The 26,015-nt window shown below is 41.4% G+C and overlaps 1 protein-coding gene across 4 annotated transcripts in view; it reads right to left on the bottom strand.

Moving 5' to 3' along the window:
- Positions 1-26,015, bottom strand: part of LOC306886585 (DNA (cytosine-5)-methyltransferase 3A-like) — a 68,661-nt gene that overhangs the window by 24,663 nt on the left and 17,983 nt on the right. The window contains exons 5-6 of one of the 4 annotated variants that reach the window (XM_079443812.1): positions 10,655-10,701; positions 10,049-10,195 (exon numbers count right to left, since the gene is read on the bottom strand). In XM_079443812.1, coding sequence (XP_079299938.1) covers positions 10,049-10,195; positions 10,655-10,701 — 194 coding nt within the window. Of the gene's footprint in view, positions 1-6,316; positions 6,448-10,048; positions 10,196-10,654; positions 10,702-26,015 lie in introns of those variants that run through there. The other 3 variants (XM_079443809.1, XM_079443810.1, XM_079443811.1) reach the window with 3 other exon arrangements.

Genomic DNA, 26,015 nt, shown 5'->3' with positions numbered 1-26,015 from the left:
TTTACAGTGCTTTTCCTATTCCATGTCATTTCAAAACCAACAAGCAAAGCATGTTTCGTAACTTAGCAATATTTCTCAGGTTGAAGAATACTGTTCTAAAAACTCTGGAAATGTGGTTTTCAAAGGACAAATTGCAATCAAGTGTAACACTCAGGTCCTTAAGTGTATATGATGATACAACAATTCATTTATCTATGCACAAATTGCATTTAAGCCGCAGTATTCCAATGGATATAAGCTGTTTGTCAGAATTTAACAGTAGGAAATTGCTGACCACTGTACCCCCTCTTCAATGTCCTTAATTCAACTTGGAATTACCTTTCGTTGCCACGGTAATGATGCAGCTTTATATTTCCTCTATACCACATACCCAAGTTTTCCTGATGTTTCCACTAGAATGTTTTATTTGTCTTATTAATTAAAACACCTGATTCAACTGGGCTTATTAGTATGTTAAATAGAAAGACATCTAAACATTCTGAGACCAGGAAAACTACAGAGAAAAATAATACAGAGCCTTGGGGGACTCCATATTGTACTTAACTAGATATTCGTTAGATTTCTCATTTTCACAATAAAGTAGTAGTAACCAGAGTGGCAACAGGTTTTAAAAAGTAAAACTTTGTCTGACCAACGTTGTTGTTTTCTTTACAAACTTACTAAAAATATCTGTAACAAATTCAGCATCCAATTTTTTTCCTTTGTACAATATTTATTTTTTTGTTTCATTTAAAGAAACAATGTTCTAAAGTTTAAAATCATTAAGTACTATTACGGTAATTATTTGCATGTATTTTTGTCTTCATTTCAGCGGATTTACAAGAGGAATCATCACAGCCTGCGCAGAGACTCCTTTGAATATTGACTTTGACAATGAGGGAGTCACAAAAGTTACCCACTGTTACATACAACTGGGTCTACATACTACATGCAATGGTAGTAACACTGAGACATTGCTATACCGTTTATACCATATCAGATATATTTATATGGCAAATAGTTTTCATTCACTTATGATTTTTTTAAATTAATGCAATACCTTTCACTTCAAAAGTATTTAAAATCACTACATTTAATACTATACATCACATCACTGTTATTCAATATTTAAAGCATTTTGTGTTGAATTTCTATCAAAAATAACTCCGTTATGGTGTCCGCTGTCACCATGATGTACAATTACTTATACCATATATAAAATTTTCTGTCATACACCAGTGGCTTGAGTTATCATTAATGTAATCTTAGTCCAATCATTTCAAGACAAGCATATAAACAGGATTAAATCAGAATATAATTGAAATCTGAAACCCTTATCTAAAGAAAATATTATCTTGAGCTACCCAAGACTTATTTCAACTCACATGCTTGCGGCTCTGTTCGCTCTAAATGTACACAATTTACATTCCACACAACAAGCCGAACTCACCCTATGTGATTGATGAAGAGTAAAAACACCTGCTTTTGATGTAAAACCCACACATAACTTCTGACTAGCTTAAAAAAACTCCCTTAAGTAGTCAGAGCTATCATAAGATACTACAAGATTGTCAAAACCGATCATAAATAATGACAGAGGCAGCCAATACTGCAGGCAACTATTGTATATCAAATTGTACAGTGAGCGGGAGAGAAGAATGTCGACTCAGGAAGAAGGAAAAGGTTATTTATATATATATAAAAATGAAGAAATTAATAGAAAACTGACTCCCAAAAAACTGGGGGAGGAGAGGAAAGCACTGCGGCTATAAGTGGAGACTTGCTTCTGGACGTGTTTTTTTTATTTTATTTTTTCCCAGCTGTAAATGCCCCTCTTTGGGGGCCTCACTGTAGCGAGTCTGGCTCTTGAAATTGAGGGAGGGGGAGACGAGAAGGAAGGAAAGGGGGAGGGTTCCAGGAGTACAGTACTTTACAGTCTTTGTCAACCACAAACACACTGCCCAGCTCAGGAATAACAAGCTATATAAGCAGTATGTAATCCACAACAGAGCGCTTAAAATAACCAGATAACAAGTGTATTTATAATAGTCCAAAGAAGAAAATACAACAACAAACAGCAATAATTACATCAAGCTGTACTGTTGGAATCACTTTGAATAATTTACAAAGATAAAGATTATTAAAAAGCATGAAAAGTTGGAAGTTACCCATTTATTGGCCTAGTTTGCTACATGGCTGTCCAAAAGATAAAAAGCTCATTTAAAATACTAAAAACACAGAGATGTATTTAGAGAAAATGTTTCTGAAATTAGTACTAGTCTTACATTTCTAACTAACCAAAAATATCCTCCAGCCACCGAAGTAATGAGATGTAAATCTCAGCATCAGCACAAAGAAAACTTACTTTTAAGCCACTATGGGACTATAAATGTGGATGTACTGTAATGGTCTCTATAATGCAGTACTTTCACTTAAGCCAAAAATTGCCAGATAGAATAATACAGAAGCTTACAGAACTAAGTGATAAACTAACCTCTTCAGTTAAAGCTCTTATACACAGTGCACATAAATCCAATACTGAAAGGTAAGAAGGGTAACCTTGTGAGAGAGTGTTTTTTAAGCTCTATGTTAAAGCTGGTGTGCTGTATTATAGGACAGCACAGCCCTTTAGGAGCGCTACCTATATCTGAAAGGAAACGCCCATGGCCTTAAGCTGCTCTCCACATTACAATGATCAACCAAGCCTCTTTTCCAAGAAACCTCCTCTGGGAAATTCTTTTTTCCAACCTTATTGTAATTTTTTATATACCATGACGATTTGATTCAATTCCATGATCAGCTACTGCACATGGATGCCTGTAGGCCTATTATTTTGCATGTTAGGCCTTTGAATGTGTTGCTGTTCATATGACATAGGAATAAAAAAATATATATATACTTTTATGATTTATGATCATAAAGACAGGCTGAGGCTAGTATAAGAGACTCTCAGGCCAGCTAATGGAAGTTTTATTTGCCCTACATCAGACCAATGCCACACTGTTACTATGTCATGCATTTTGTCATACTTTTATGCCTTACAATTTTAAATATTTGGTTTCTGTGATAAAAATGAACATTTTAGTAGCTAATTGTGATCATTTAAACATGCCAACAAGCTAACATTAGCAAGCTGGCTAACACTGATGAGTTCTTGCACTGATGAGCAAGAATGAATGTGCTAAACCCAACATTGCAAGAATGATAGCATTGGAAGCATTAGTTTGGGTTGAAAATTACAAACAAATCAGTATTACGTCAGAGCATGCTATACAACATAGCTTCTTTAGGGAAGAAAGAAACATAATAAATATTGCTTAATATTAATATTTCAATAAATTATAAAATAATACATAAATATATATAATATTGATAGTTTTCATGTGACGTCACACCCTCATAGGAACGCCCACCTTGCGGGCAAAACGAAGCTTAGCTGCACTGACCGCCAGCTATTTTTACGCAGATTGCATCAAGTAATAATATAGTAAAACGCAGATATTAAAAGGCGAGATTCAGTGGACACCTTATTGATGATGTATATTTTGTACAGGCAAGAAGATGAAGCCAAAATATAAATGCAATGTGCAAAGTTTCACATTAAATGGCTTCCCGTAGAAAACCATTAGAAGGAAAACACTGAACCAATAGGCAGATTGCGTTCATGTTCTGTAAACTGTGCATCATTAATGTGGTGATTACTGAATTTGATCTTTTAATATTACTTTTAAATAGTTTTAAAGTATAAGTAGTTTAAGTAGTTTTAAATATATTAAGGCATGTTTAAGTGTTTTGTCACACTGTTTATGATTCAAATATTGCCGCGGCTGCTTAATGTTGGAAACTTTTTCCTTCGTCAAAGCAGAGACCAGGAGACTTTGGGATAAGTTACTCTTTATTGAGAACTCGCTGTAGTCGCTGTAGTCATCCAAGTCTGACTCAAACAGTATGCATTGTAGTTTATATACATTTCGAGGGGGAGGGATACAGAGGTGGAGACAATCTAAACAAAGAATTCAAATACAGTACAGGAATCGGCCCATTACCAGAATTTCCCTAGCCCTGATATCATCAGCATAACAGTGTGATTCAAATGCATAGGTGCTAATCCAATCAGCCTGACAGTATCACCCAAATGGTCAGGAAGTGCCTAAAGACAAAAGGTTAATGTCTCAGACACCTGGGCTGCCTGACTTCATCTTAGAATGTCATCATCTTTACCTCAAAATGTAAAACACACTGTTTCAGTTTATATATAGTTATATAAATAGTTATACTATTACATTGGAACCTAGATTTATCATTTTATAAATTTGTAATCCAACAGCTTAATATGGATTGCAAATGGCCAAAACTTGCATTTTGTTCAGAAATTTGAGAGGTGATCTAAATATTTGCGGCTGGGAAACAGATGAAAAATCGACACGCTTGTGCAGCAGTTCTATGGATGTTTTTCCCTCCAAGTCTTCGAGCCGGTCACGTGACTGAAAACTATCAATAGGCCTGTAAGCATAAATGTGTTTATTTAAAAAAGGAATAGTTCTCCCCAAAATAAAAATGTTCTTAAAATTTACTCACCCTCAGGTTATCCAAGACGTAGGTGAGTTTGTTATCTCATTACAACCGATTTGGGAGAAATTTAGCATTACAACTGATTACCAATGGATCCTTTGCAGTGAATGGGTGCCGTCAGAAAGAAGCTGTTGTTATTCAAACAGCTAACAAAACCCTCATAATAATCCACAAGTAATCCACATGACTCCAGTCCATCAATTAACATCTTGTGAAGTGAAAAGCATTTAAAATAATGTTTTTATCAGCTGTTTGGACTCTCATTCTGATGGCACCCATTCACTGCATAGGATTCACTGGTGAGTTAATGATGTAATGCTAAATTTCTCCAAATCTGTTCCAATGAAGAAACAAACTCATCTACATCTTGGATGGCCTGAGAGTGAGTACATTTTCAGCAGATTTTCATTTTGAGGTGAACTATTATTTGAAGTTCCATAGCAATTATAGAAAGTTATAAAATAATATATTAATATTCATTTTAATTTAAGAAAATTTAATATTTCTATTCATTTATTTATTTTACCAAACTTGTTGAACACAGCTGACGGACAGTTAGTCTACAGCGCATTAAAACATTATGAACTGTTTCCAAACAAACAATGTTTAATAAATACTGTTCGCTTTAACTTTTTTGAGGAATATGAGGAATTATTCAAATGCCGGCAGCACAGCAGTGCACACTGAAATTCCAACAGGCAGGGGATGAATGGCTATCGCCACTGTGTGACAATCGCATTTATTTTGATGTGACTTTGTGAGAGACCGAACAAAGGCTGTTCACTTTTTAGCCTCCCAAGTCCAGAGAATAGAAGATGCATTTAGTTTGCGATTGTACTGGGTCCATTAAAGACTCGGAAATTAGTAGTCCAACAGAGGTCAGGCATGCTAAATGAGTCTTAGTCTAAGTGCCTTAATGTTAAAGTTTTTAAAGCCTTCTCTTTATTTGTTCACTTCAAGCTGCTCAAAATTATTTTAGTCTAAAATCAGCTATTTCCTTAAAATGCGAATTAATCTTCAAAAGCTGAAGCGCAAAAGTCTGCCTGCTTCATTCAGTCTGTGCAGCCTTGACTCAGAGTACGAGCAAGCGCTGGCAGCGCACTAATCACACGCGGTTCCCGGGTTCACTCGGTTCATTCATATTTGCATACCCTTAAAAAGACACGCACTGCATTTCCGTTTCAACACAAGCGACAACCGCTGCCAGTTTTACATGTTTGCGGTACCGACCCAAATCTGACAGCCAAAAAAAAAGCATATTATCTTTGTTTTCAAGCTCAAAAGCAAAACTTTCCTTTTAAAATAAGCCTAAAAGCATTAGTTAGAGCTAAAACATGCTCCGTCTCTACAACCCTAATGTATAAATAACCACAAAAAGCACACTGTCAGATCACGGCACACTTAAAAACCAAGTACAAACTTTCAAACGTGAACAAAGCCAAAGATATGCCCTATGCACAACATCCTGCAGAGGCAGTAAAACAGGAAATACATTCAGCTCTCTGCTATCCCCCTGTGATAACATACAGGCTAGAAAAAAAAAACCTTTTAAGCAAAGCATTTCGTCTTGTACTTGCAATGTTTTAAGGCCGGTCCGGCACTCTGGTTTTAAAGAGATGGGTTTCCTTTAAGCTACCCGGGGCAGATGGTCCGTAACAAGTCTCCTGGAAATACCTGAAGTCAGCATATTCCTCCTCCAGCAAGTCTACTCAGACATGCACACTGTCCCCTGCGCTATCAACAACAAACAAGCCAGCCGACCTACCCATACACGCCTGCACTCGGCACTTTAAATCCAACGTGTGAGTCGCTTTTTTTCTTGCCCCACTCTTGGCTCAGTGGAGACCACTTCAAAAAAAAAAAAAAAAAACAGAGAGCATGAACATTTCTTTGTCTGGGAATTCAGGGTCAGGTGGTTCCCAAAAGGAATTCTGGTTGGCTAGAGAGGACTTGCAGAATGTTGGCGGCTGTCCAGGAGGCTGTCTTGCAAGCAGCGCTGGAAATTCGCTGTAAACCTCATCTTCACCCTTATATCCATAGTACGGAGTTCATTTCCACTGCAGAGAGAGTAGTGAGGGGAGAGGAGGAGGAGGAGGAGTGAAGGGAATGGGATCGGGGTGGGACAGAGGAATCTACTGTAGCGTTGGGCACTTATAAAAAAAAGAAAAAAAAAGAGACATGATCCCCTTTGCACACTGAAAGTGAAAGGTTTAACCCCCCCCTTAGGGCCACCCCTTCAATGCTAACAAAGCTCTGCTGACTGTATGCGGCTCAGGCCTCGTAGCCAGAGGAAGGAAACATGTCAAGCTCCCTTTCAATAGAGTTTCCTTCTGCATTGTTGTGTCCGGTGTGGAGCTGCCTCGAGAAAACATGACTGCACAGACCTTCGGAGAGCAAACAGAGAAATTGCATGTTACAATCTGCGCTCTCCATAATGTGCCTATTCAGAGAAAAAAAAAAAAAAATTCCCAGGCTCCCGATGGAGGATTCCTGCTCTCAGCGTGAAGAATGCGAAACGCCCACTTCTCTGGAATTTTACGACGTCCACTCACGAGACAACTGTGTGTCCGGCTAATTTGGCCGTATTTCTGGGATCTCTGACACTTTTATGGCTTATCCTCAAACACAGTGTGGCAAGGGCTGGAGAAAAAAAAACATGAGGGCGGGGGGAGCTTGATGTCGATTGGTCGGCTCCCTTTGGTTACCGAGGAAAAAGAATGTTATGTAACAGAGCAGTTCTCACCATGCAATACAGTAGGAAAACTGTCAACCACCTGTACCTGTGATGATATTAGAGATTCACTATAGCAATGGGTTTTATAGGGATAGTTCACCCAAAAATGACCCGACCTTCGCTCATCTTTGGAGCACAAACTAAGATGTTTTTGATGAAATCTGAGAGTTTTTTGACCCTGCATAGACAGAAAAGGAACTACCACGTTTAAAGCCCAGAAAGGTAGTAAGGACATCGTTCAAATAGTCCATGTGACATCAGTGTTTCAACCGTAATTTTATGAAGCTATGAGAATATTTTTTGTGCACAAAGAAAACAAAAACAACTTTATTCAACAATTTCTTCTCTTCCGAGTTAGTCTTCGACATGCGTTCACGAGAGTACAGGAACAACTATGCAGGGTCTGACAGCTCTCGGATTTCTTCAAAAATATGTCAATTTATGTCCCGAAGATGAATGAAGGTCTTAAGGGTTTGGAACGACATGAAGTTAAGTAATTAATGACAGAATTTGTATCTTTGGGTGTACTATTCCTTTAAGAGAGCTAAATTAATTTTCTAAATCAGTGTTTCCCAGCCTTTTTTGTACTCCATCAAACCCATCAGTAAAGGCTCATTCACACTAGGGACAATAACAATAACTATACATTTTTAAATAATTTTTCTAATTCTATAAAAAATGTGGAGTCCACTCCCCAACAATAACAATAACAACACATAAAAACTTTCAGAATTATTTTTTTTTCAGCAGTTGAATGATAAAAACACTGAGATATAATCAGAATACACCTGACCAAACCTGCAGTGCATTATTATAATACACTGAATTTTATCGTCTGTTGGTCACACTTTATTCCAATTCTCGCTATTAAAAAACCATCAACTATGGCTTTTGCCCCAATAAACTATTAATTTGCTGCTTATTAATAGTTAGTAAGGTAGTTGTTAAGGTATTGGGATTAGGGATGTGGAATATGGTCATGCAGAATATGTGCTTTATAAGTACTAATAAACAGCCAATATGTTATTTACAGGCATGCTAATAAGCAGCTAGATAATAGTGAGAATTGGTCCCTATACTGGAGTGTTACTGGTCTGTTAGTGTGAAATATAGTTATCGTTCTTGTTGTGAACCAACCTTAATGCTCAAGCACCTCTTAATTTGTCCCTTAAATTATATTAAACTGGATTTTCTTTCAAAATAACCCTGGGGTGGGACTATCTGTATGATCAGCAAATGACAGACAGGAGTGTTCTAGGAACCTGTTTCAATGCCACTAGTGGAGCAGAAATCACACTTCACGTTCAAGTCCAGACACATCACAACAATTTCAGCTCAGCACGTTCATGTAACGTGTATAAAAAGTCAACATGACTCAGACTATTCGACTAAAAAAAAATGAAATGATGATATAACCTTTGATATTTTTTCCTGAAATGTCTTATTCTTGATCTTGGTATTCAAGATGTCTCCAATAATTAGTGAAATAGATTAATAAGTTACAATTAAACAGTAGAAAGGCCAACTGTGGCTGTTCTTAGGGCAGTGCAACTGGGACCACTGCACTAGGCCCCATCCTTTAAGGGGGCCCCGCATCCTCTACTTGCTCTTGGCCCCATCCCATGCCAGGAATGACCCTGATCCTAACCAGGAGCAACAAGTGTCCAGTCATGTTGTTTTTTTGTCCACACAAAAATGCTCTGGCAATCACAACTAGGTATACACGATACCGATAAGTTGATGAATATATCTACCGATATACTAATACTGATAAGTGATAAACATTTAAAATATTTTGCATATAAATATTTAAAATATTTAATTAAACATTAAAAACTGATGCAAAATAGAGTAAATAAGCTTGCACAATTAAATATCCAAATATTTATTACCGATAAACTTTAAAATCTCTAATGCGCATCTCGTAAAGCCGGTTCTGTGATTAGTAGTAAATCTCCATCACGTGCTTTCAGATGGAGTGGCATTTAATACACAGAGCCATACTTCACTGACAAGCTACGCAATACATTTACATTTACATTTATTCATTTAGCTGACGCTTTTATCCAAAGCGACTTACAATTGCTATATATGTCAGAGGTCGCACGCCTCTGGAGCAACTAGGGGTTAAGTGTCTTGCTCAGGGACACATTGGTGTCTCACAGTGGATTCGAACCCGGGTCTCTCACACCAAAGGCATGTGTCTTATCCACTGCGCCATCACCACCCCAATAAAGCGTTCATTATTTTATGATTATGAACACAATATTCCGTAGCTTGTCAGTAAATTATGGTGTATTAAATGCCGCTCCATCTGAAAGCACGTGATGGAGATTTACTACTAATCACAGAACCGGCTTTACTGACGAGATGCACATGGTCATTGCATTCGATTATTTGCACAGCCCTGTTGGCCAATAACCAATCATAAACAAAAAAAAACCTTATCTATGGATCAGACTGTTACAAACTACCATTACCGATTTTAACACCTCTGATTGGCCACTGCATTCATAACAGACATGTCTGTTCATGGTTATAACGAGTAAAACACTAGATTTTCTGTGTGAGAAGAAGCAAGCAAGACGCCTCATGAAATAAATGGTACCTTCATGTGAGATCATATGACTCATCAAATACACTTGGTTTTTGCAGAATCTATTCGGGACGCCGTCGTCCTGGCAAACGTTCCTGCTATAATAGAAATGCTGACAGGCTCCCTATCGCTCTTACTCTGGTACAGTGGTGAGCAGTGGTACTCACCTCCAACTTCCACTTGGCCAGCAACTCCTCCCTGGTCCTCTTGCTAATGTAATAAGGGTCACCGGCCTGGAAGGTTACTCTGGGCATGGGTCTTTGACGGAGGCTGACTTCCCAGCCCACTCCCCCACGGAGCCTCCCTCGAGCTCCCTGTTTAAAGGGACAAAAGCAAAAAAAAAAGGAAAATAAAAAATTAACGACTTTTTCTCTCTCTGTTTTAGTGTGCTTATCTATCTATGCGATCCAAAATGAAGGAAGGAAGTATCTCTTTCTGCGAATGATTTTGGAGCGTTTCGAGAATGGGCTGGTGGGGGACTATCAAACTAAGGGTACTCATCAGTACGGAGAGGGTTCGAGCGGGTCGACGGCTGGTAGAGAACAGGGACCCTTGTTTTTAAGCAGAGGACCAAGTGTATTTGATATTTCACCATAAGGGTACCATTTCTTTCATAATCAAGTGGCTGGAAAAACAGGTTCCATGTCATCTTCCCAGGAATTTTCTTCGGAGATCTTGAGCAATTAACGAAAAAGTTTAATTTTCACAGACGGAAACACACAAACGTGCACACATATATCACAGACAGGTGCACAACAGGAAGACAGTTTTACCTCATTCTTTGCAGAGTCCCCACCCTCGTCCTCCTTGTGCTCCACGTCTAGAGGGAAACAGCCACAAGAACAAGCGATTACCTGAAATGTTTCTGACAGTCCGGATTTGTCGCAATGGAAATCTGTCTTCATCAATCTGCAGTATTAGGCCTCAATGATATTTTAGCATCAACAGAAAATTTCACAAGGCTTTTATGTGGAAGAGTAAGCGTAAAATAGCTTTGAGCCAAAATAAACTATTCTCATTTGTGTGCAAAGTTTTTTACTTGCAAAAGAGTTTAAATAAAGAGCTGAGAAGCCAAAAGCAGCAGGAAGACAGACCATTTTAGCTTGAGGGCTTCGTGTTACTAAATTAAAGTCTTGGAGAACTTTAGAAACTGAGTATTCATTTCAGTCAATCACTACCAAAAAGACTTGTTGGGTTGCTAAATATGTACTGTGAAAATTGCCACAGGGCAATATTTACTTACACACAGCATGAATGTGTCTTTGTGTGTGGCACCAAAATATTACCATGTTTTTGGCCAACATGATATTACTAGAGCCAGATGTTCTATGTGTAATATAATTGGCTGGATTCAACAGTTTAAATAATGAATTTGTGAATCTGTCAACAGCTGCCATAAACATCTGCATGATAACAAAAGTGTGATGATTTGTGAATCCAACAATCAACACGTACATAACAAAATGTTGTAAACACCATGTCTATTTATAAACTGTGCTTTGCATGTGTCACATTTTTGAATAAGACATTGAGTTTTAATCTTAAATTCCATACTTAGCATTTATTTTTATTTTTTTACTTTCTGCATGACTGTAGTTATAGCCTAAAAGTGTTGTCTCAAAATGTAAAAAAAAAGAAAAGAAAAATTCACCAAGTATCAGTTCATGCACTTTTTTTTTCAAATATCTTGAATTTTGAGTAAATATTGTATAAAATAAGTGCTCATTCATATGGAAATATATCGGCTGACCGGGCTCTAGACATTAGTATCGAAATCAGCCATTGAAAATCCAATATAGGTCAACCACTGCTTTTAATATCAATTACATCAAAGAATAGCAGTAATTCCAAAAGCATGAAATCAAAAATTATCCTCTGCACTACACACAAACTAAATAATTCTGTGCAGGCTCCAATCAGAACACAGAAATGCAGGACATCATGAATACTAGCAACACTGAAACAACCACTTTGACTCATTATCATAGATGATTTGACATCTCTGACATTCAGTGTTTTTGCAGCGGGGAAGCCCCCATTGTCTTTGGCCGTTGTTTTGTGTCTCACACCTCTATTAATGGTACAGGCAGAAGTATTTTTCAGATGGTGTGTCAAGTTAAAAGTAGCCTGCTCTATTCCATTGTGCTGCATTTAGCAGTTTTTGAATCCAAAATTTTGAACACCCCTAAGAAACATGTTCAGTCAGGGGCTGAATCGGCTGATGTAAGAATAGTATCCCATGTTCATTCAAAAAACACAAAGAAAATGTAAAACAAAATGGCAGCAGATTCATTCTATGTCTAATAATGGTTAATGTGATAACTAACTAGTCAGTCTGAACAGTAAAGTAATACCATTGCAATCTGCTGTACAAACAAAATAAAAATTTCCCCAACACTCATACTTTCTCCGTACTCATCTAATGCCATTCATCTTGTGTACATTCCACAGCGCCACAATGAATCCTCCCAAAATTCTTGAAAAGTTCTGACTCCTTTTTTGCCCTGGCATTGATTTATACTCCTGACGTCTCCACATACAAAAGGATGTAGTTCATGCCTAAACAGCTTTGTCTTGGCTGGGTTCAGCAGGTTAGGTCGAGGTTAGCCAGAGGCTACGATTACCAGTGACCTGAAACATTAGCAGGGCTGTCATGATGATTCATGATTCAGGAGTACTGAGACTCCCTTCTAACTTGGCGTTGAGGAAGACAATATTACTGAGAGCTCAACAAAGCTTTCTAAAAGCACACCCACAATTCCACTACTGCATCAATAAAACGTGGCCCCTAAAAGCCTTTAGAAGATTCATTCCTGTTCAAGTGAAAAACCAGATACAGATTCGCTAATTTACTTTAGTACTGTATAGAGCAGGGATCCTCAAATCTGGACCATTCCTGCAGAGTTTAGCTCTAACCCTAATCAAACACACCTGAGCATGCTAGTCAGAATCTTCAAGATCATTAGAAAATCGCAGGTAGGTGAGTTTGATCAGGGTTGGAGCTAAACCATGCAGCAGATTGGACCTCCAGGGTGAGATTTGAGGAACCCTGGTATAGAGCATCTGATAGAATAGTTTATTTCCTAAAACCTTTCCTTTTAGCTTGAAGCCTAACATTAGCATGATACTCAGATCAAGAGTAACATTCACCATTACAAACTTTCCCACATCAAAGGGGAAAGTTTGATGTGGGAAAGCTAGCACAGAGTTCTGAGAGGTAAAAAAAAAGATTAGCTTGGAAATTAAAGAGACATCTTTTTATGTTTGCTAAATGTCAGTTCCTAAAATGTCACTGCAATCCCAGTGGTGATGTGTCTCATGAAAAATTTAGCTTTCAAATAAAAGATTTATGTAAACATACTGTTTCAACAATGACAACTTCCTCCTCAATGCATCTATTGACTGCAAGCTGCAAAAATGGTCCACTGCAAAACTGACAAGCATTCTTTTAGTTTAAACAGTAGAACACAGTGCAAACAACACCAAGGTCAAGGGTTTGATTCTGAGGGAATGAACTTAATCACATCAGGAAAAGTGACTCAATACACAGCCCTACTACCAAATGCATAAATGTAAATTACTAACATTTTAAGTACACTTCAGCAAAATGTAAAATGTTTAAAATTGTCAGAGAGCCACCGCAGTCTCCACTAACGACACTCACCAGATCCCAATTCCCTGAATTCTAATCACCGCCACCTGTCAGCACTCATCAACAGCACTATATCCCTGCACTCCTCTTGTTCACTCACTGTCTGGTCTCAAACTTTCCATGTTGACTAATCTGACCCACTTACCTTTTGTCTACTTACCAGTTGCTCCAGTGTTCCTATCCTTGTTCTCCACCGCTCCAGTTCTCCACCATCTCCACGCTCCACTGTTACCTCTGGAAAAGGAAAAAGGACATTCACACTCAGATAAGCCCCTAGAGACATTCCCATTCCCCGCCTGCTTACCTGGACATTCTGCTCATCTCATTCCCCTCTGCTACTACTCAATAAACCTGTTGATTGTATTGCACTTACCTCTGTATCCTGTGTCTATCTGCTGACAGAAGTCCAGACCAGAACTGACGACCGGAGATGGAGTTCCTGAACCCTGACACTGCGGATCCCCTCAAAGAGCTGGTCAGCGTTCTTCGAACAGCTCTCTCTCCGGTCACAAAGCCTCAGTCTGCCTCTGCCAGTCCCATGGCCATCCCTGCAAACTATTCAGGTGAGGCGGTTGAATGTAGCGGTTTTTTACTCCAAGTTTCACTCTACATAGAGATGTAATCCAATACATTTTCCAGCGTACGGGCTAAAGTTGCCTTCCTGATCTCCCTGCTAACCAGACGGGCATTGCTCTGCGCACGAGCCTTCTGGAACTCACAGACCACTATAATTAACTCTTTCGATGCTTTCTCTTCCCACTTCAAGGAGGTCTTCGACCTATCCACCGGCTCGCTCTCCATTGCCTACCAACTCATCCGCCTTCGTCAGGGAGATTCTTCGGCCAGTGACTATACTCTGCAGTTCCAGACTCTGGCAGCCTCGTGTGGATGGAACGAGGCAGCGCTACTCACTACTTACCGTCAGGGCTTGGATCCACAGATCAAAGCCCAGATGGCGATCTATGATGACACTGTCGGTCTGGAGAGCTTTATGCAGAAGGCCGTTAAGATCTCCCAATGTCTCACGGCTTGTCAGCCGGACATAACCACTCATTCTCCGTCCTTACCAGCTGCCTGTCCTCCGGTACCAGCACCTATGCAAATGGATACTAATCGCCTCTCAAGCACTGAGCGTGCTCGACGTCTCGCCACGGGGCTGTTCCTCTACTGTGGAGTTCCGGGACACTTCATTCGGGTGTGTCCCTCTCGCCCCCCACGCCCAGCGGTGAGTAACCTCCAATTGGAGCCTGCTATCTCTACCCTACCACTGCTAACAGTACAACTGCTCACCCCACGTCATTTCATTTCAATACCTGCCCTCGTGGACTCGGGATCCTCAGGCAATTTCATCTCACAAGCCCTCCTAAAATAGCTTGATTTACCCCACCAGAGACAGGCCGAGCTGAAGATCGAGACCATACAGGGAAAACCGCTCGGGCGTGGGTACATCAAGTTCCGGTCTCTGCCGATCACTCTGGAAGTAGGCTGTCTTCATCAGGAGAGGATTTCCTTTCTGGTACTGGAGGGACTCACCGTCGATATCATCCTGGGACGCCCCTGGCTATCTCAACATTCCCCCGAAGTCAGATGGGATACCAGCGAGATCCTTCGATGGAGTAAAACCTGCATCCAAAACTGTCTCTCCAACGTCCCTGTGCCCCTGGTTAGTAACCTGACGCTCCAAGTTCATTCCACCCTAGTGGAGAGCCCCGAACCTCGTGAGGTTCCGATGATCCCATCTGACTACCAGGCGTTCCAGGATGTGTTCAGCAAACAGGCAGCCACGAAGTTACCACTGCACCGGCCATGGGATTGTGCCATCGACCTGCTGCCTGGCGCTATACTCCCAAAGGGTCGAGTATACCCCCTGTCCATCCCGGAGCGCAAGGTGATGAAGGATTACATCAAGGAGGCTCTCCAACAACAGTTTATTCGCCCTTCCACCTCTCCGGCGGTCACGAGCTTCTTCTTCGTGGGCAAGAAGGATGGAGGCTTGCGGCCCTGCATCGACTACCGGACCTTCAATGATCACACTGTCAAGCTCCCTTATCCTCTTCCCTCGAGGAACTCCGTGGGGCCCGCATCTTCTCGAAGCTGGACCTGTGGAGCGCCTATAACCTCGTTCGTATCCGGAAAGGCGACGAGTGGAAGATGGCATTCATTACCCCCTCAGGCCACTATGAATATCGAGTCATGCCGTATGGCCTTTCCAACTCTCCGTCCATCTTCCAGGGGTTTATGAACGAGGTGTTCCAGGAGTTCCTACACCAGTTTGTCATCATGTACATACTGTAGACGATATCCTGATCTACTCCCGGAACCTGGCCGAGCATCGCCATCACGTGACGCAGGTCCTACGCCAACTCAGGAAACACCACCTCTACCTGAAGCTCGAGAAGTGTGAGTTCCACCGCCCCTCGGTCCAGTTCCTCGGCTACATCCTCAGTACGGATTGGCCCCAGCCTCAGTAAAGGAATTTCAACGATTCCTCGGCTTCGTAAATTTCTACCAGAGGTTCATTCTGAACTTCAGTCTCCTCTCAGCCCCCCTCACTTCCATGCTCCATCAGAAACCCATTCCACGTCGCCACTGGTCCCACGTCGGATGTCGACTTCGTCACAGATCTCCCCATGTCAGAAGGTTATACCTGCATACTTGTTGCAGTTGACAGATTCTCCAAAGCCTGCAAGTTAATTCCCCTCCGGGGTTTATCCACAGCCCTCGAAACGGCAGAGGCCCTCTTCCATAATCTCTTCCACACCTTCAGCATCCCGGAAGATGTCGTCTCCGACCGTGGGCCACAGTTTGTCTCCCGTGTCTGGAAGGCATTCTTCAAGCTCCTCGATGTCATCGTCAGTCTCTCCTCAGGGTATCACCCCCAGACTAACGGCCAGACTGAGCGGAAGATTCAGGAGATTGGGAGATATCTCCAGGCTTACTGTCATGACAACCAACACAGCTGGAACCGCTTCCTCCCGTAGGCCGAGTATGCACAAATTCCCTCAAGCAAACCACCACCGGCCTCACCCCTTTCCAGTGCATACTCGGCTACCAACCCCCTCTGTTTCCCTGGACAGAAGAGACCTCCGACGTTCCAGCACCCAGAGGCCGTGGCTGACCCTGGAGGAGGGGGTATTGTCAGAGAGTCACCACAGTCACCGCAGTCTTCACTAACGACACTCACCAGATCCCAATCCCCTGAATTTTAATCACCGCCACCTGTCAGCACTCATCAACAGCACTATATCCCTGCACTCCTCCCATTCACTCACTGTCTGGTCTCAAACTTTCCATGTTGACTAACCTGACCCACTTACCTTTTGTCTACTTACCAGTTGCACCAGTGTTCCTATCCCTGTTCTCCACCGCTCGAGTTCTCCACCATCTCCACGCTCCATGTTACCTCTGGATCCCCTGGAAAAGGAAAAAGGACATTCATGCTCAGATAAGCCCCTAGAGACATTCCCATTCCCCGCCTGCTTACCTGGACATTCTGCTCATCTCCTTCCCCTCTGCTGCTACCTGTAATAAACCTGTTGATTGTATTGCACTTACCTCTGTATCCTGTGTCTATCTGCTGACAAAAGTAAAGTAAAATAAAATAAAAATGTTTCAGATGGTATCAAGTTAAAAATAGCCTGTTCTAGTCCATTGTTTCAAAATATTTTTAACAAATATTTATTTATTTCTAACTTGATTAGAAAAACTATTGACTCTCGCTCTCTCTCTCTCTCTCTCTCTCTCTATATATATATATATATATATATATATATATATATATATATATACACTAGTTTGCAATCTTTTCAATCATTTAAAAAACGGTTTGATTTACAGCAGTGGTTCTAGAGGCAAAGTTATACTATTATACGAATATTGCGTTTATGTGCGGAAAACCGTGCAATGTACAATGGATTACGCCCTCAAAAAATGTGATACTGCCCCCCAGTGGCTGATTTATTTCTAGTGCAAATAAATCTCATTTATGGTTAAATCTGCAGCCGGTTATGCAGCCTACCAATAATATTAAGGCATCCAATAGGGCTTGTTGTCAATGTACGTTTCACAATTTGCTGAATTTGAAATTTGAAATTTGTTTTTCATGCTGCTAAGAGGACCAATGTGGTGTACTTGCTACAAACTTTCAGAAGTGACATGAGCATATTCTCTCGAAATCGCAATGGCATTGTGATAATTATAACTATGGACTGGACAAAATATGATATGTCAGAATAGATGTGCATGAAGGCAGGCACCCTCACTAATTTCAGAAGCACCGACAGTGATTTGAATTGAGAACATCCTTCAGGAGCTCTACGGTGGAACTCGAGATCGGTCTGTAGCACAGTTGTCTTTCCTTCCTTCCTTTATATATATATATATCAGTGGGGATTTCTTTAAGACTGCAAGGGAAGCTCGGCTTCCCCTATAATGTCAAAAAATTAATGGTCAAATATGTACTATTGTGTTAACATTTTATTGATTAAAAATGCGTTAGAACACGTTCATCTCGAAGACGAGTTCTTTCAGAATCAGCTACATATAGCAGGTGACTCGATTTCCTTCTCATATATTCCCGTAGAGTCACAGTGTATTTGCCTGTTGAAGCCTAGCGTCCATTGACTTCAATGGGGCTGCTTTGAACAGTTTTTTTCAGTGCTTCGAAACTAGACGCTCATTGGATAAATGCTGCAATTATGATATGGCGGGGCTGGACTCCGGGCTTCTGCATGATGATTGGAGGGTCTGTCGAAAGACTGTATCTCCTTTTGATTGACAGCGATTGTGTCCTATAAGAAGTCGCTGATGCTGAAGCTATTCGAGCCAGTGTTGCCAACTTAGCGACTTTTCAGACCACCCTAGTGACCTTCTTCCCCAAAAGCGACTAGCGACAAATCTAGCGACTTCTTTGACAAACCTTAGCGAGTCTCTGTGATCGCTGGTACTGCCGCAACGGTGCGAGGTGAGCGCGCATGCACCTCTTTCTCTGTTCAGTGAGCGGCTGAGAGGAGCAGCACGTTCAGTTCAAATAGATATTATGTTGCTTCTCTAATTTTACATGCATCTAATTTATAGCCGAAACCACAGCACAGGAATTGTCTTATCTTGTGTATAATATTTGATTCCATCAGATTTTTGTGCAGACTAACTACTTGGGAGAGCTGGTAATGTATTCTTAAAGGGCTTCGTTTCAGTCACTATTTCATATTTATCCCGTTGACTGACAACATAAACAGTAAAATATATAAAGGAAAACAGTTTTATTGAGAATTTGGCTACATCAAAATACAGTATGAGCACAGAGAGACAAACAAATGTGAAAGGCAATATGGTGTGATGACGTCATGAATATGCTAATTAGTGCATGACGTCATCTGGCGACATTTAGCTACTTTTCAAACTGGCTTTAGCTACTTTCCATCGAAAGAAGTTGGCAACACTGATTGGAGCTCAGTCCCATAGTGGACTTTGCAAGTGTAGTCAAAAGACAAACTGCTGCAACTATTTCTTGATATTTGCTTGGCGAAATTGCTGGCCAATTTTCATTATACATTTCACACAATTATACACCACATTCCTTGTTTCAGTTTAACCTAATTCCCACATTTCCTCCGTTGAGTTTAATGTTTTTTTAGATCGTTTGTTCATTCATTCATTCATACAGTAGGCCAGGCGGTGAACTAGCCAGCTAGAAAACTGCACACAATTTCCGTATAAATAAATGGACAATTTTTATGATGTAGGCCGAAAATGAGCTTCCCCTCTTTGAAAGACCAGCAGCCGCCACTGATATATATATATATATATATATATATATATATATATATATATATATATATGGGTCGTGTCAATTAAAAAAAAATAATAATAGAATCGCTCTGAAAAAAGTTTGAAAATCACTGGTTTATGGCCTCAAAAAATGCAACACTGCCCCCATGTGACCGATTTCTTTCAAATTTCTCACAGACCTTTGGGGCTGTGAGTCAAAGAGGCCCACCAAGTTTCGTTCTGATCGGCCTCTGTTAACGTTGTCTAATAGGTAGACATAGGAAAAGGAAGGAAGGTGGCGGCGCGATCGATCGCTGCGGCTGCTCCGGGTCCCAAAGACAGTGCTTTTATGTCGTTTAATGTCGTCTGTTCGTCTCCAAATAGTGTAAGTTTACCGCTAACTCTTAAGGAAATCACCCCGGAATTCATCTATGATCGCCATAGTCTTCTGGATATCAGCAACGCATACGAGCATCAACTCTCGCCGGCGGCTACTGAGAAGCTACGAGGCCTTTGTTTACTGCTGGAGCCGGACCTCGAGACCGCGGCCTCGCCTACTGACGCTACCCGCACAAGGCAGCGTCGCAAGCGGTGTGAGAGAGGACGGAAGCGCGGTAAGCGCGGAGGTATACGATCTAGGCTAAGAGCTAACCCCTCAAGACCGGCTCTTCCAACACTCATGCTCTCAAACGCTCGCTCTCTGGAAAACAAACTGGACTTAATTCAACTCAGTCGATCTACACAGCATGAGGCAAGGGACTGTTGCGTGTTTGTTTTCACCGAAACATGGCTAAATGACAACATCCCGGACTCCGCCATTCAACTGCACGGGCTATCCAACTTCCGAGCGGACAGAGATTCATCACTGTCTGGTAAGACACGCGGAGGTGGCTTGTGTGTGTATATCAACAAAGACTGGTGTAACAATGCTGCGGTATTATCAAAACACTGTTCATCGCTGGTGGAGTTTATGGTTGTGAAGTGTCGACCGTTCTATCTGCCGCGGGAGTTCACGGCCATTGTTATCGTTGCGGTTTACATCCCCCCCGTGTGCAAACGCTAAGGACGCGCTTCGTGAACTGTATAGCGCCATCAGTGAACAACAAACAAAAAACCCCGACGGCTTTTTCATCATAGCCGGTGACTTCAACCACGCAAACTTAAAGACAGTTTTGCCAAAGTTCTACCAACATGTGAACTTTGCAACAAGGGGAAACAACACACTGGACTTTGTTTACACAACAGTTAAGAACTCTTACAAGGCCGAACCCCGCCCCCACCTCGGGTACTCAGACCACATCACTGTTATGCTAATCCCAGCATATAGACCACTTCTCAAACTCACCAAACCGGTTGAAAAGCAGATCACAGTATGGCCAGACAATGGCACCTCAGCACTGCAGGACTGCTTCCAGGACACAGACTGGAACATGTTTAAAGAGGCAGCCACCTACAACAACCACACAGACCTGCATGAGTACACTGAAACTGTGACTGCTTACATCAAAAAGTGCACTGATGATGTGACAGTCACCAAGACCATCACCACACGTGCAAACCAGAAGCCATGGATGACAGCAGAGGTTCGTGGGCTGCTAAAGACCAGAGATGAAGCATTCAGATCAGGAGATAAAGCAGCCCTCAAAACAGCAAGAGCCAATCTGTCCTGTGGCATCAAAAAAGCAAAACGGTCATATGCCCAAAAAATCAACAACCACTTCTCAGACAGCAGAGACACACGGAGCCTGTGGCAAGCCATTCAGACCATCACTGACTACAAGCCCCCGCCACAGGCCTGTGATGAGGACACATCCCTCCCCGATGCACTCAACCACTTTTATTCACGGTTTGAAATGCAGAATGACACACCTGCACAAAAACTGCCCACACCTCCCAACGACCGGGCGCTCTGTCTGTCTCCAGCCGACGTAAGGAAGACCCTATCTAGGATTAACCCACGCAAGGCTGCGGGTCCTGACAACATACCTGGCCGTGTTCTGAGAGACTGTGCTGCACAGCTGACAGATGTCCTAACAGATATCTTCAACACCTCGCTGAGCCAGGCAGTCGTCCCCACGTGTTTCAAATCCACAACAATCATACCGGTACCAAAGAAATCACCTGTGTCCTGTCTCAATGACTACCGTCCCATAGCACTGACTCCAATCATGATGAAGTGCTTTGAGAGGCTAGTCATGCATAACATCAAAACCAGCCTCCCCAACACACTCGACCCGCTCCAGTTTGCATACCGTCCAAACCGCTCTACGGACGATGCAATTTCCTCCACCCTCCACCTGGCTCTTACCCACCTAGAAAATAAAGACTCCTATGTTAGAATGCTGTTCATTGATTTCAGCTCGGCATTCAACACAATAATCCCACAACAGCTCATAAATAAGCTAAACCTGCTGGGCCTTAACAATTCCCTTTGTAACTGGATCCTGGACTTTCTAACTGGAAGACCTCAGTCAGTCCGTGTCGGCAACAACTCCTCGAGCACCACAACACTGAGCACAGGTGCCCCACAAGGCTGTGTGCTTAGCCCGCTGCTCTTCACACTGCTGACCCACGACTGCACTGCCAAGTTCAGCTCCAACCACATCATCAAGTTTGCTGATGACACAACAGTGGTAGGTCTCATCAGCAACAACGATGAAACGCACTACAGAGAGGAAGTGGCACAGCTGGCTGAATGGTGTGGCACAAACAATCTGTCCCTCAATGTGGAGAAGACAAAGGAGGTTGTGATGGACTTCAGGAGAAACTCCGTTGACCACCACCCACTGACCATCGACAGCTCGACTGTGGAGAGAGTCAGCAGCACTAAATTCCTGGGGGTGCACATCACAGAGGATCTCACCTGGACCACCAACACCATGTCACTCTCCAAAAAGGCACAACAGCGCCTACACTTTCTCCGCCGGCTGAAAAGAGCAAGTCTCCCTCCACCCATCCTCACCACATTCTACAGAGGCACCATTGAGAGTGTGCTGACCAGCTGCATCACTGTCTGGTACGGGAACTGCAGTGCTGCTGACCGCAAGACCCTCCAGCGGACAGTGAACACAGCTGCAAAGATCATCGGTGCCCCTCTCCCCTCCATCCTGGACATCTTCCTTACACGATGCTCCAGCAAAACCAACAGCATCGTGAAGGACTCCACCCATCCCTCCCACAGTCTCTTCCAGCTCCTACCATCAGGAAGACGGTACCGGAGCATCAGAGCCCGCTCCGCCAGACTGCTCAACAGCTTTTTCCCCCAGGCTGTGAGAGCCCTGAACTCAAACCACCCCACCCCCCTCTGAAACCCCATGCAAACCCCTACCTCCTGAACATGGACCACCCCCCACCCCAAACCTTACCACACCAAAGAAAAAACTGTATGGAACTTAAATTTTTTTTATTTATTTTATTAAAAATTTTTGTGCAATTCAAGTGTGCTACACACAGGTGAGTGGGCCTGTACAAACCACCTGTAGTAACACACTCTCCTCTATGTGCACTATGGACACTTTACACTATGGACACTCTCCTCTATGTGCACTATGGACACTATACACTATGGACACTTACACTTTACACTATGTGCACTATGGACACTTACACACACTGCTGCGTGTGCACAATCTCACAAAAGACTCAGCAATATATGTATGTTTACATGCTCATACACTACAAATCATCCTGCACTGTTCCCCAACCAGCTGCTGACTCAAATGTCTCTCTTTGCACATGTACAGTATTTGTGAAGCATTCGTATAGTTTGTATTTTTTATCTTCTATTTTTTAGTTTGTATAGGGTAATATTTATGTGAAGCATTCGTATAGTTGTATTTTTTATCCTTTATTCTTTTAGCTTGTATAGGGTAAATACTTATATATAGTATACTTGTAGTTAAATCTGTCAGTAGATTAGTAGTGTATAGGTTTATAGTGTTTTTTTACTTCATTGTTGTATGTCTGTATTTATGTAGCACCGTGGTCCTGCGAGACACGACATTTCGTTCCACTATATGTCCCCACATGTAGCGGAATGACAATAAAGCTCAACTTGAACTTGAACTTGAACTAGGTGCTCAAACTTCATCAGCCAATGGCGGCCATGTTTTTTTGAGATACGCAAATGTCCATAGACACTTTGGACCAAGACCTAGCACAGCGATTTTTATGTTGGTAGGACAAATGGTTACCTAGTTATAGCCATTTTTATGTTTTTTTTCCATCTTATAGCGCTTTTTTTCCTGTAACCTCAGCTTGAGCTCTTACATAATTTGCAGAGTTTGGCGAAGATATCTCATTCTTTTCAGGAGTTATAGGCATTTTACTAGAAGTGGCCCTGCCCCCTTCGAACGTTTTGCCGTCCCTTTGCCACAGTGAGTCAAAAGTTCAACTTTTTATTTTTGATAATTATAGATATTCACTCTCCAGAGAATCTTTCAGCACTGGTTTGGTTCTGATCGGGCGAAAAACCTAGGACTAGTTTGCAAAAAATATGAAATACCCAAAAATTTCACTAGGCTCACGATCGAATCTGAGGCCAACGACACAAGACACTTGAGCCTGCGACTAACGGTTTAGGAGTTATGAGCGATTTCGTGCTTTCAATCGCTGTAGCACCCACATCAGGGCAATAGGGGTGAGCCTCAGTCACGTTGTAGGTGGTGTGAGTACTACCACCACTACCATTCAAGTCTCTACTATGACTTACGGTTTGGTCTGCACGATCAGTTTTACGTGGAAATTGCTCATCCATGACCATTCTAACAATTACAATAGCGTTTCAGCACTACGCACTTGAACCCCTAATAACATAATACAAAAAGGTAAAATGCCTGTAAATCAGGGCTGTGCAAACTCGGCCCTGGAGGGCCGGTGTCCTGAAGAGTTTAGCTCCAACCCTAATTAAACACACATGAAGCAGCTAATCAAGCTCTTACTAGGCATCCTAGAAACTTCCTTGCAGGTGTGTTGAGGCAAGCTGGAGCTAAACTCTGCAGGACACCGGCCCTCCAGGACCAAGTTTGGACAGCCCTGCTGTAAAATGACTACTTGTTTATAAAACTGCATTTTGAGAGCACTTTTCTGATATATACAGCACAAAGGCATGAAAGAACCTTAAATGAATGCATGAAAGAATGCTAATTACCTCATTTTGATAATCATTAAGTATGAATGATGAGCAGGACAACTTCATATTCAATCTGTGGGATTTAGACCAGGCTTACAGGCAATCTGTCACAGCATATTCATGACGTCTCTATACTGACATGAAGCCAAAAGAAGTAGACAGCACCCATTTTAATAACCCACTAGCCTAAGGAAAGTCTGTTTGAAGTCTATCAAAGCTCCATCACCCAGATACATCACAACACTTGAGCGTCGAGAGGCCGTGGGCAAAACCTGAGAGCTTGTTTTCTTCACAAGAGCCATCAAAAGCCTGCCAGTGAAGTACCACACACACCCAGCCAAAACAAAAGGCAGCGAGTCCTCTTCACATTTATAGCATGTGCAAATCCTCTCTCGACGCATCTTTCTGTCTCTTCCTCTTTTCTCAGTCGCTCGACGGGAATAAGCAACCCTGTCTGTACAGTGAGGAAGGGGTTCATTCCGCTGAGACTGCCAAGGTCACTGGGTTTATGAGCGTGGTTGGCACGCTGTGCCCATCGAGCCTCCGGCGTGCCAGTTTGAGCACATGCCAGCCAGCGTGTTCAGAGCGTTCATTTCCCCTTCACTGGACTGAAATCCGTCCTGTGCCCTCTAGGTAGAGGTATGAAAAAAGCACAGGTACTGCCGGATTTGCCCATTCTCTGTCAATCAAAGCAAGATTGATCTTTTTGACTCACTATGCAGAGTTCATGGTTCAATAAAATCTTTGGGGGGATTGAATTAAGAATTGACATACAGCTTCTAGGTGCGATTATCTTTTTGCGATTAGTATTGATTAGCATTAGTGCTGGGTTAATGAAGTCTGGCAAACAGTGGTAGTGACTAGTGCAAATAAATCTCATTTGTGGTTAAATCTGTAGCTGGTTATGCAATAATACTATTAAGGCGTCCAATAGGGCTCGGTAGTAAATGTACATTTCCCAATTTGTTTTAATTCTGATTCACAGGCTCCTGAATGATTCACTTCAGATTAATTTGGGTATATTACAGTTGCAATCTCCATTTTACTTACAAATAAATTAGCTTTAAAGTGCATTAAAGTATGACAAACATGCAAAAAAATAAAAAATCAGGATATATATATATATATATATATATATATATATACTGTAAATATATGTAGGAAAGTCAAAAGAGTGTATTAAGACAAGGATTAGATGACAGAGTTATGACGTTAATTTGATGATTATTGTTATTGATTATTATTATCAAGTTAAAATTATTTTGTATTGTATTGTGTTGTATTGTTTTGTTTTGATTATATTTATTTACATGTTCAAAATGTTTCAATCAATCAATATATATATTATTTTTAGAGATAATTATTAATATATATTTATAATTGTATTATTTATATAATTGTATATTAATGCTATTAATGTAAAATAAAACATTAAACCAACATAACTAAAAACTGTATACATTATTTTTATAAATATTAATATATATATTTTTTTAATTGTATTATTTATATAATTGTGCGTATCTGTATATTAGAAAGTGAAAAAGTGAAGTGACATACAGCCAAGTATGGTGACCCATAC

This window comes from Barbus barbus (genome assembly GCF_936440315.1).
Source record: "Barbus barbus genome assembly, chromosome: 20".
Lineage (NCBI taxonomy): Eukaryota > Metazoa > Chordata > Actinopteri > Cypriniformes > Cyprinidae > Barbus > Barbus barbus.
Note: the sequence above shows the minus strand (reverse complement) of the source record. Positions and strands in the feature narration are given on the sequence as shown.